General features: G+C 40.0%; 1 protein-coding gene across 1 annotated transcript in view; it reads left to right on the top strand.

Annotated features, from left to right (window-relative positions):
* DIAPH3 (diaphanous related formin 3) overlaps window positions 1-12,185 on the top strand; it is a 123,359-nt gene that overhangs the window by 52,445 nt on the left and 58,729 nt on the right. Inside the window, exons 24-27 of the mRNA XM_083610496.1 lie at window positions 5,999-6,162; window positions 7,015-7,150; window positions 11,395-11,490; window positions 11,706-11,771. Coding sequence (XP_083466622.1) covers window positions 5,999-6,162; window positions 7,015-7,150; window positions 11,395-11,490; window positions 11,706-11,771 — 462 coding nt within the window. The remainder of the gene's footprint in view (window positions 1-5,998; window positions 6,163-7,014; window positions 7,151-11,394; window positions 11,491-11,705; window positions 11,772-12,185) is intronic.

Genomic DNA, 12,185 nt, shown 5'->3' with positions numbered 1-12,185 from the left:
TTGCCTGAAGTTGTGCTTTTACTATCTCCCTCTTAACAAACTCCCAGCCATCTTGAACTCCCTTTCCTTTTAGTATTACTGTCCATGGGATCTCACCCAGCACTTCCCTAAGTTTTATGAAGTCGGCTTTCTTAAAGTCAAGAAATTGAGTCCTAGTATGCTTGGCTGCTCCTTTTCGCTGTATAGTAAACTTCAGAAGAGCATGATCACTCGCGCCTAATGATCCTTCCACTTCTACCCCACTAACCAGGTCATCAACATTGGTTAGGACCAGATCTAAAATGGCTGTTCCTCTTGTTGCTTCTCCCACTTTCTGGACAATGAAGTTGTCTGCAAGGCCAGTGAGGAATCTGTTTGACCTTATGCTCTTGGCTGAGTTTGACATTCAACAAATATCCGGGTAATTGAAGTCCCCCGTTACTACTATCTCCCTTCTTTTTGCATGCTTGGCCATCTGTTCCAGGAAGGCATCATCTATGTCCTCCGTTTGGCTTGGGGATCTATAGTAAACTCCCACAATGAGGTCACTGTTATTCTTCTCTCCCTTAATTTTGACCCAAATGCTCTCACTTTGGCTTTGAGGTTCTAAATCTTGGATCTCTTCACAGGTATACACATCCCTGACATATAACGCCACTCCTCCTCCTTTCTTGTCTGGTCTGTTTCTCTGAAATAGATTGTATCCCTCCATTATTACATTCCAATCGTGGGACTTATCCCACCAGGTTTCAGTGATGCCTATTATGTCATATTTAATTTGCTGTACCAAGAGCTCAAGCTCATCTTGTTTATTTCCCATGCTTTGCGCATTAGTGTACAGACATTGAAGTCCATTAATCATTCCCCCGTGTCTCTTATTTAAGGATTTTTTCCTCCCACCACTAGGTCTGCGTGCTGTTTGCTCCATTTGGTCTATGACATTTGGATGATCATCTTCATCAATTGATAGACTCCTACCTTCAGGAGCACTGTCTCCCTCCCCCACATTAGTCAGTTTAAAGCCCTCCTGGGTATTTCTATAGGTATTTCTGCCTTCTAGCCTATGATTGTCCAGAATCAGCAGTTGATCATCTGAATGATAAGGATTTGAAGCTCTCAGAATGGTTAGTAATTTTCTGTGCTTTCGCATGTAAGCATGGCTATGCATGCACATGGTAATTTTAATTTTGTCTTTGCTATCTTAACTGCCACCTTGAAAGCATTCTAGCATATACATTGCTTGCCTGAAGGACAGCACTGAACATGAAAATGTATTCATAAACCCTACCTACAGGTTTACACACAGGTTACTCTTATTTATAAGAGAGTGTATTATCTGAAACTTCACAGAAATACCTCACCATTTCAACCAAATTCACATGTGACACTTAAACAGATGGTTTGATCTTTAAACACTGTTAAGATGCAATAGTTAGCTCTCTTCTGCTAACACTCCCTATAGGCAGGGAATAATTGAGGAACAGTGGAGTTACATGTGGTTTCTGGTAATGGCTGTGAGCTTTCTAATTAAAGACACTCACTTCCAGGAAAACTGGAGTTACGATAAATTACAAACCAAAGGAGACTTGATGTAAAGGTTAGATGAACCTGCACAGCGTGAAGAAGTTGGGGCCTGTCTGAGCTCTTATTGTTATGACAGGGGAAGTTGAATGATGCTGATGTCTTTTGAAAGGCACACAGCTCGTAAAAAGCAGTCGGTGGGAAAGCTGAGACAGGAAGGATGGGGCTTTGTGAAAACTAATTTCTCACTTGCCATACAATTACGCTCTGTAGGCAACTTGGCTATTACATCCTGTCACTAAATATCATAACCTGGAGCTGGCTAATGAATTGATTAGCATTCATATTTCTTTTAGAAGTCAGATATGTGCACAGTCAGTGGGTTCTATTATTGATAGAATCTATAATTATATAAAAGACTTCCTTACTGGATTATTCTAGTTAGCTGTCCATTTCAGTTGTGTACACTACTTTACATGCAATTAAATCCCCACCCCCGCTTTTTTTGCTGTAGATAGGAATTCCAGAGAAATAAAGAATAGAACATTAAAACCATTTATGCAAACATTATGATGAAACTAATTTAAATTACTTGATAGGTATAGATGTGCAAACAAGTTAAATGAAAATTGGGTTATAGAATCATAGAATAGAATCATAGAATCATAGAATTGGAAGAGACCACAAGGGCCATCGAGTCCAACCCCCTGCCAAGCAGGAAACACCATCAGAGCACTCCTGACATACGGTTGTCAAGCCTCTGCTTAAAGACCTCCAAAGGAGGAGACTCCACCACACTCCTTGGCAGCAAATTCCACTGTCGGAACAGCTCTTACTGTCAGGAAGTTCTTCCTAATGTTTAGGTGGAATCTTCTTTCTTGTAGTTTGGATCCATTGCTCCGTGTCCGCTTCTCTGGAGCAGCAGAAAACAACCTTTCTCCCTCCTCTATGTGACATCCTTTTATATATTTGAACATGGCTATCATATCACCCCTTAACCTCCTCTTCTCCAGGCTAAACATGCCCAGCTCCCTTAGCCGTTCCTCATAAGGCATCGTTTCCAGGCCTTTGACCATTTTGGTTGCCCTCCTCTGGACACGTTCCAGTTGTCAGTGTCCTTTTTGAACTGTGGTGCCCAGAACTGGACACAGTACTCCAGGTGAGGTCTGACCAGAGCAGAATACAGTGGCACTATTACTTCCCTTGATCTAGATGCTATACTCCTATTGATGCAGCCCAGAATTGCATTGGCTTTTTTAGCTGCCGCGTCACACTGTTGGCTCATGTCAAGTTTGTGGTCCACCAAGACTCCTAGATCCTTTTCACATGTACTGCTCTCAAGCCAGGTGTCACCCATCTTGTATTTGTGCCTCTCATTTTTCTTGCCCAAATGCAGTACTTTACATTTCTCCCTGTTAAAATTCATCTTGTTTGTTTTGGCCCAGTTCTCTAATCTGTCAAGGTCGTTTTGAAGTGTGATCCTGTCCTCTGGGGTGTTAGCCACCCCTCCCAGTTTGGTGTCATTTGCAAATTTGATCAGGATGCCCTTGAGTCCATCATCCAAGTCATTGATAAAGATGTTGAATAAGACCGGGCCCAAGACAGAACCCTGTGGCACCCCACTAGTCACTCTTCTCCAGGATGAAGAGGAACCATTGATGAGCACCCTTTGGGTTCGGTCAGTCAGCCAGTTACAAATCCACTGAGTGGTAGCATAGTCAAGACCACATTTTACCAGCTTCTTTACAAGAATATCATGGGGCACCTTGTCAAATGCCTTGCTGAAATCAAGGTAGGCTACATCCACTGCGTTCCCTTCATCTACCAGGCTTGTAATTCTGTCAAAAAACGAGATCAGGTTAGTCTGACATGACTTATTTTTCAGAAATCCATGCTGACTATTGGTGATCACAGCATTCCTTTCTAGGTGCTCACAGACTGTTTGCTTAATGATCTGCTCCAGAATCTTCCCTGGTATTGATGTCAGACTGACTGGGCGGTAATTATTTGGGTCCTCTCTTTTCCCCTTTTTGAAAATAGGGACAACATTTGCCCTCCTCCAGTCTGCCGGGACTTCGCCTGTTCTCCAGGAATTCTCAAATATGACTGCCAGTGGTTCTGAGATCACATCTGCCAGTTCTTTTAATACTCTTGGATGCAGTTCATCTGGCCCTGGAGACTTGAATATATCTAGACTAGCCAAGTATTCTTGTACTATCTCCTTAGTTATTCTGGGCTGTGTTTCCTCTGCTGAATCATTTGCTCCAAATTCTTCAGGTCGGGCATTGTTTTCTTTATCGGAGAAGACTGAGGCAAAGAAGGCATTGAGGAGTTCAGCCCTTTCTGTGTCCCCTGTTTGCATTTCACCATCTTTTCTTCTGAGTGCCCCCACTGTTTCTTTGTTCTTCCTTTTGCTACAAACATACTCATAAAAGCCTTTTTTGTTGCTTTTAACCTCTCTAGCAAGCCTGAGTTCATTCTGTGCTTTAGCTTTTCTGACTTTGTGTCTACACGTGCTGGCTATTTGTTTGAATTCCTCTTTGGTGGTTTCCCCCCTTTTCCATTTTTTGTACACATCCTTTTTTAATCTTAACTCAGTTAAAAGTTCTTTAGATAGCCACCCTGGCTTCTTTAGGCGCCCTCCATGTTTCCGTCTCATTGGTATTGCCTGAAGTTGTGCTTTTACTATCCCCCTCTTAACAAACTCCCAGCCATCATGAACTCCCTTTCCTTGGTCCTTGAACAGTTTTGAGAAGCTCGCATTTCTATTTGATTATAATACAGGCACACCATTATCAAAATACACGATAAGCTCTAGAGCTCTTATCTACAAAAACAAATTGATAAAATACTTTTGTCAGTTTTTTCTTGCACCGCTTGGTCACTTTAGAAAGCCATTTAAATATATATTGCAAGAGATGACAAATCTATAAAAATAATTTTATGAACTAAATGGTATTTTGTACTTCTGTACTTTTTCAGAATAGCAGGAAAATAGTGTCTCATTTTATCAAGAAAATGACAGTTTTGGAAATAAAGCATTTAGTACCCTGCTAAATTTTGCTTGATTAATAATAGTAATACGTTTTAATAGTGTGCTGATCGTTAAAGGGATTTATATAAATTGTTCTCTGTTAGATGATAGTATTGGCTATGTATGGTGATCTGTTGATGTAAAATTAAATTGCCAGTGGAACCAACTTGATATAGGCACATAGTGAAAATGCCATCTGAATGATGACTTCCTATTATGCTTAGCAAAATAAGAACTGAGACTCTAGAAACACAGGAGGTGAGACGTGTAGGAATATTGGTTCAGTTGCAACAAGCACCTTTTCATGTTTGATTTTCATTGTGCATTTACGAGCATGGTTTGTTTAAGTATTAAGAGGCTTTAAAGATTATCAGAAATTCAGCCAAAAAATCACAAAATGACGTGTGTAGAGGAATACTATGAAGAAAAAATAAAGTATCAGCTGAGAGTGTTGCAAGGGGATCTGTAACATTGTGGTATACTAGATAAAAGAAAAAGTGATGATTACTAATTGTGAAAAATATAGATATGTTTAAGAAAATGTTGGCAATGTTGTGTATTTTAAACCAAAAAAAAGTTGCAGAGGCATGGAAGTAAACAATTATGTGAGTGAACAGAAGTGAAAGTTTAATTAGAATATTAAAGTGCTGAACTGTTTCCCAATACTTTTCTTTATTAAAATTACTGCCAAACATTTATTTTTGAGCATTAATAAAATATTAGTTAGAGAACAGTAATTCTCATTGATTTTGAGAAGGATCAGTAAGTTTGTTACCAAAGAAGTTCACTTGTTTGAATGTTTCAGAGGACTAGCGCTTTGAGTAACTAGTCTATGTATTTTTGCAGTGTTTAGTTTGTGTTGTATTGGTGCCCAAGAAGAAATCTCTTATTTAGAGTATTTGCTCCCTGCTCTTCGAGGTGGGGGGAACAGCCTCCCAGAGCAGCTTACATGCAGTTAGTTAAAGCAAGATATTCCCACTAGTTTGTTATCTAAGTGGGACTTGGGTTGTGCAGAGGCAATTAATCTTTGAGGTATGAAAAATGTAGGAAGAATAGAAAGGAAAAATCGAAAAATGCTGACTATTACAAGAACTACATGCTATTGGAGAGGTGTTGTTACTGCTGATAACTTGCTATTTCCTCTTTCCTGGAAACTTAGTATTCTCTGTTTGTTTATTTTGATTGATTGATTGATTGAATTTATATCCCGCCCCTCTTCCTGAAGAAGCCCAGACTGGCAAACAAAGCAAAATAATTGTAAAACACTAAAACTTTCTAAAAACGTACTCTCTTCCATCAAGTGATCTTGGAGTTGCCAGGAACAATATTCTTCAGCTACCAAACACCTGAGTAAATGGGAATGTTTTCAAATTCTTCCTGAAAGTTAGTGAGAATGGAGACAGGTGCACCTCAATATGGAAGTCATTTGACAATCAGTTTTGTAACCTTAACAAACTTAATACACCTTTGTAATTCAAGCACGGGAACAGTTCCAGAAACTTTCGAGGATGCATAACAGTATGGAAACACTCTATCGGAATGTAATGGAATTTTATGCCGTCGATTGGAAGAAAGTTTCAGTGGAAGAATTTCTAACTGACTTGAACAATTTTAGGACAATGTTTATGGTAAATCTTATGACAATCAAATTCTAGACTCTGCAGAAGTAGTATAGATGAATATGCTTTTGCTTCACAGGTTCAGCTATTCTTTACATCACTAAGAACAGCCAGCCACAACCTTGTGTCTCCATATATTGTTGGACTACAATCTCAGCATGGCCAGTGGTCAGACATGTTGGAAGTTAACAGTCCAACATCATCTGGTGGACTGAAGGTTGGGGAAGGCTGACTAGAAAGATGAGTATATATTTTGTTGGTAGAAGCAACCTAATATGCAAGCATGGTGGACCATTTTACCCCAAGTTACATGAGAACCAGATACATTTGAAACAGCAGCTACTAGTCTAGGTATATAACTCTGTCGCTGCCCCTTACTTCAGGTGTTCAGGGGAGAGTGCTGATCCTGATTCTTACATAGCCATAATGGTATGATCTCTCATATCAGTACAAGAGGCAGGTCTCTGCATGCTTGGGGTTTCCCAAGGTATGCACAAATACAAAAAATATTTGTCATAAATAAATAGAATGGGGCAACCCTTCCCTGCCACCCCTCCCCCCTAAACAGAACATAACAATAAAAGCAGGGAGGACAGCTGGGCTGACTTGGGTGTGTGCAAGAGGAAGAAGCAATAGGTTGAAGGAGTGAAAGTGGGGTAGGAAAGGCAAGAGATGCCAGCTTTTTAAAACAACCCTAGTACTATAACAGATTCTACTGCTGTGGTGGTGTTTTATTGTTGTAAACTGCTTTAGGATTTATTTTCAAATGAAAAGCAGCATAGAAATGATTTTAAATAGGCATGTATACATTTTTCTAAGTCATAATTGTTTATGCTGGTGAAATTTAATATATTTTGCTAGCAAGCTGCAAAGGAGAATATGAGAAGAAAAGAAGCAGAAGAAAAGCAGAGACGTGCTAGAATTGCTAAAGAAAAAGCAGAAAGGGAAAAAATAGAAAGACAAAGAAAGAAAAAGTGTTTGTTGGAAATGAAAACAGGTAATGTGGACAGGAACCTTGTTCTTGTAATATTGCTTGTGTTACTAGCTCGATGACTTCTAAAAGCAGAACTGGTTGTTTCACTTCAGAAATGTGCTTAAATCTGACTAATCATTTCAGGGCAATGTTTTGCTTGTGTGGAGAATTAAATTCCTATTATTTCCTGTTAATGCCACACTTTCTTTGCTTTCCACATTTTTCTTGCCCTCAAGCTAACATTAAGATGCTCGGGAAATGTGGTGCACTTTGCCCATGTTCTGGCCCCTCTTGCCTTACCTCTGGTTGTGCTGATGTTTGCCTCTTGGCTCTTGCTATGGCATTAGGGGGCTAAGTAAGGTAAGTTCCTTGCTCACCCTTGCCAGCTCACCCATGCCAGCACTCTGTCCTTGATTCAAGATGCTGCATGCTCCTACTTTCCAGCTTTGCACGGCACACCTCCCACAACATGTAGAAGTAGTGGGTAGGTACCTCCCAAATTTTAAGTGGACCTGAAATTGGAAAATGCTGCAACTATATCCTATCCTAGGCCAGCCTTTCTTGACCTGGGGTCCCCATGTGGTCTTAACTACAACTCCCATCATCCCTGACCTGGCTGGTGAGGAATGGATTGAGAACTACATCTGGGGACTCGAGGATGAAAAAGACTGCCCTAAACTAATCTGTCCATGCTGAAAATCCCATTTACTTTCTGAGCTGGAGGAGAGTTTACTGGGGACATGGTGCTCAGTTCATAATGTAGATTGTCCTAAAAACTATCATTTTTAATCTTGATTTCTTCATCTTTTTTTCTGCTTATACAATTTTCTTAGGATAGGAAAAAAACTACTTATGATGTTATAGGTTCAGAGCTATGCAGCAGTACAATCAGCATATGCCTAAATTGTTAAAAGGGGGTTTGGCATTAGCTCAGTTTGTCAGCTGGCTCAGCAAGCATATCGGTTTCATTTCAGTAGGAGAAGAATATTACTTGCAAGTTAGCAGTAAAAATGGTAACTTATTGCCTACAGATTGTCCTTTGATCGAAACATTTAAGGCAGTTTGCAATTCTGCATCCCAGCTCACCTGGGGCTCATAAAATCATAGAAGGGACCCCAAGGAAGGGAAGGGACCTTGGAAGGGACCCTGAGGGTCATCTAGTCCACCTCCTGCAATGCAGGAACCTCAGCTAAAGCATCCATGACAGATGGCCATCCAACTTCTGCTTAAAACCCCCCCAAGGAAAGAGAGTCCACCACCTCTTGTAGGAGTCTGTTCCACTGTCAAACAGCCCTTACTGTCAGAATGTTCTTTCTGATGTTTAGTCAGAATCTCCGTTCTTGTAACTTGAAGCCATTGACTCGAGTCCTACCCTCCAGAGCAGAAGAAAACAAGCTTGCTGCATCTTCCATGTGACAGCCCTTCAGATGTTTGAAGATGGCTATTATATTTACTCTCAGCCTCTTATCTAGGCTGAATATACCAAAATCCCTCAACTGTTCCTCATAAGACTTGCTTTCCAGAACCTTTGTTATCTTGGTTGCCCTCCTCTACGCACATTTCAGCTTGTCAGTATCCTTCTTAAATTGTGGTGCCCGTTGCATATATTCTGTCTGAGAAATCGAAAACAATTTTGTGCAGATTACTTGACGTAACTTGAATTACATTTTTTTGAAACAAACAACTGCAAAATTATTGTTGAATGGGAAGTATATGTGCATATCTGCTTTAAGTAGCTCTTTTGAAATTGTATGTAGCTGTATAAGACCCTATAGCAGAGAAACTAAACTGTGTTGGCTCAGACGTAGTACTGGCTTATGGACAGTCCTCCCAAAGGCTGCAAGCCCATGGAGGGTGCAGCCAGTGAGAGTAGGCATTACTAAAGTTGGTATGACTACTTTGTACCAGCTATCTCTGGTCTGTGTCTCTGCATATGTGTGTTTAAACACACACACACACACACACACACACACACACACGTGTGCATAGTTTCAGATCAAACTATACTTTGAATGAATTCTGCTTTTTTATTTTTTTTTTTTAAATAATATTTATTGAAGTTTCCAAAATACAGAAAGAGAAGAAAAGAAATTATGAAGATACATTCAGAACCTTATTTTCAAACATCCACTTTCTGGGACTCCCCCCTTCCCCCACCCCTACCGTATTCCCCTTTCATATTGTTGTTTCCACAAGTTCTGTTTCTGATTTAAAGCACAATTTATATACCCCATTGTTCAAATTTAAATTTATACAAACCTTATGCAACACCCTTGATAAAAAAAAGCAAAAGATCTCTCCCCGTAGCCCGCCCCCTTTTCTTTCCACAATGTCCCCCTTTTTTCCCATTAAAGTAAAAGCACACAGAATAAAAGTATAAAAAAATAAGAAATATATTAGAAAAAAAAAAACCAATTCAGAAAATAGTTGCAAGCCTTTGGATTCTAATTCTCCCTCCCCTTCCCCGGTTTAATTTCCCTTATCCTCCAATCTATGTTTCCAGCCTGGAAGTCTTAAGTCCATCAATCCCATTTTTCCCCCAACTCCTTGCAGAATTATTTCCCATTTTTAGGATTACTTTTTAAAAATTAATTCCTAAATCTTTAAAAATGTCAAATTATAAAATTCCCCCCATTGTTCTTTCAAGGTTATAGTCCAGCTTCCTCTTGTTCCGCTGCTAAAACTTTCTTATTCAGAAGTTTAGTAACTCTACATGGGTTGTTGTTATTCAGGAACAAAAACTTGCGTTCGGTCCCTTCCTTCTTCAGTAAAGTATTCTGTTGTCTCCTTTTAGTCTAAACACCCTGTAGACGAGATTCAGTTTCAGTTTTGCAGCTTTCCCAGGAGATAACCAGTTCTGTGAAATTCCGAAGTGTTGTATTTTTCCCGGCTTACGCCCATCTTTGTAATGTCCCGAAGCTCCTCTAGGGGGGTTGTTGTGACTTTGTTTCCAAAAATCCGATTGTTCTCCGTATTTTCGCCATTTTGTATTCGAGTCTTAACAAATTATATCAAGTTGTAACAAATTTGACCAGCCAGGTCCTTGTAATAAAATCCTCTTTAAAATTCCGACTTTGACAGCTACTTTAACAGCTGTCAAAATCACCGGCTCTTTTCACCAGGCTCACTCCTCAATCGCCCCGGTTCCCAGGGAGGGGGGTGCATTTTCCTTCTCCTTCAATTCTTCCTCCAGCACAATTCTTGTACTTTCCCATCATGGAATTCTTGATTTTAGCAAAGATACCGTTCTTTTTGGGCCTTGGCTTCCCAATCCTTGTTTTAAAATGTCTACAATAGGGAGGGGGACTGACTTCCTTTTTAGATCCCCCCCCGCTCGTCTCAAATCCAAAAAATTTTTCTTCTTTTAAACCCGATTTCCAATTTACTCACGGGTTGTTGTTAAAAGTCCAAATTCTCAATGGAAGAAGTCAGCGCTCTCCGCCGGATGGCATGCGGCTTCGCTCGGCAGGGATGGCAGAGGACTCAAAGCACCACGCTTCTCCCCGGCACCCGATCCGTAGCCTTTAAAAAGGCTCCTTCACGAGTCGGGAGGGCGCTAGCGGTGCTAGCCGAGTCTCCAAGTCCACGGCCCCCGTGGCCGTGGTTTCTAAGGGTCCCCGCATCGCCGGTGCGGTAAAACCCAGCCCCTGCCGAGCCGGCTCCCTCCGGAGCTCGGAGGGAGTCCGCCATTCGGCGATGGCGCCAACCCGGAAGTCCGAATTCTGCTTTTTTAAATGCAGCGTTAAATGGTTAAAAAAATACAGAGGATCGAAGTATTTAGTAAATGAAAGTCTATTTTCATGAGTGGACATTCACAAATCCATAAATGATCCATTTAGGGAATCAGAATCTGAACATCTAATATACTGTATGCAAATAATCATTTTCATCTTGGAAGATGATGTCCTACAAAGTAACCTGCTTCTGCAAACCCACATGGCTTTATGATGTGGCTTCATTCAGGTTTCAGAGATATTAGAAGCATATGAATGATGTTGCATTATATTTAAAGTTACTGCTCTATTTCATTTTAGGACGCAGTGGTGTGAGATGAATCAAATGAACTTTGGTCTGCATTAGTGGACACAATATGAACACTAACAGGGCTGACTTCTTGGAGATCTGATTTATGAGTAAATTAAAGGCTTGTCTGAATTTGGAATTGCCAGCTTTTTATTGCTATGGTTTCTTCTCCAGCCCTGTAAATCCTTTGGCATTGCTATGGTAACCATGAAAGCTGAAGGAATTCCCTCCATCTCTTTTCACAGAGGGTGATGAGACAGGTGTGATGGATAGCCTACTGGAGGCCTTGCAGTCAGGTGCTGCTTTTCGAGACAGAAGAAAACGCACAACAAGGGCTAAAGGTGAATTCTCCCCCCCCCCTTCTTTTATAGATTTAGGGCACAGGACTATTTACTACAGAATGCATCAGTTGGTGGAGAACTACTTATAGTAACAACATTAAATGATAATTTGTGAAGTTTTCAGAGTACACCTTTGCTTCCAGGAAACTACCTTTTGGAAATACACTTTTGTGTAAATATTAAACATACTTGTTTTTTTCTTCTTTTTCCTTTAGATACAGATGTGCCACAGAATTTCAGCCCAACCTCTGAAAGACCTGTTCTGAAAGCTTGTAACCATGGTAATTCATAAATCATATGTTTTTACTGTTGATTCCTATTGATTTCCATAAGGGTCTGTTATATTCCTTGTTTACTGTCATATCTGGAATAAGCCACTGGGATTGGCTTGCCAAATGGAAGTCACTTAGTGTCTACATTCTTAGAAGTTTTCTTCTTATCTTTACATATCTGACTTGCGTTTTTACTTTGTCTAAAATCTGAAGAGTTGTTGATGCCAAATAACATAATTCAAAATACTAGTAAAGTATGTCTTTAGCTCTTGAATTTTAATATATTGTCTTATTTATAAAATAGGTCAAGTGTTACTTTGTTGTAAAATAGCATTAAAAAAGAAAAGGTTTTTTTATTTATTAACTCAGTGGTTTATAAAACATAATTGTTAAGGATCTGAGTATGATTCAGGAAAGACTGCA

Source organism: Podarcis filfolensis, assembly GCF_964270895.1.
Source record: "Podarcis filfolensis genome assembly, chromosome: 4".
NCBI lineage: Eukaryota > Metazoa > Chordata > Lepidosauria > Squamata > Lacertidae > Podarcis > Podarcis filfolensis.
This window is presented reverse-complemented; position numbering and strand designations above follow the sequence as displayed.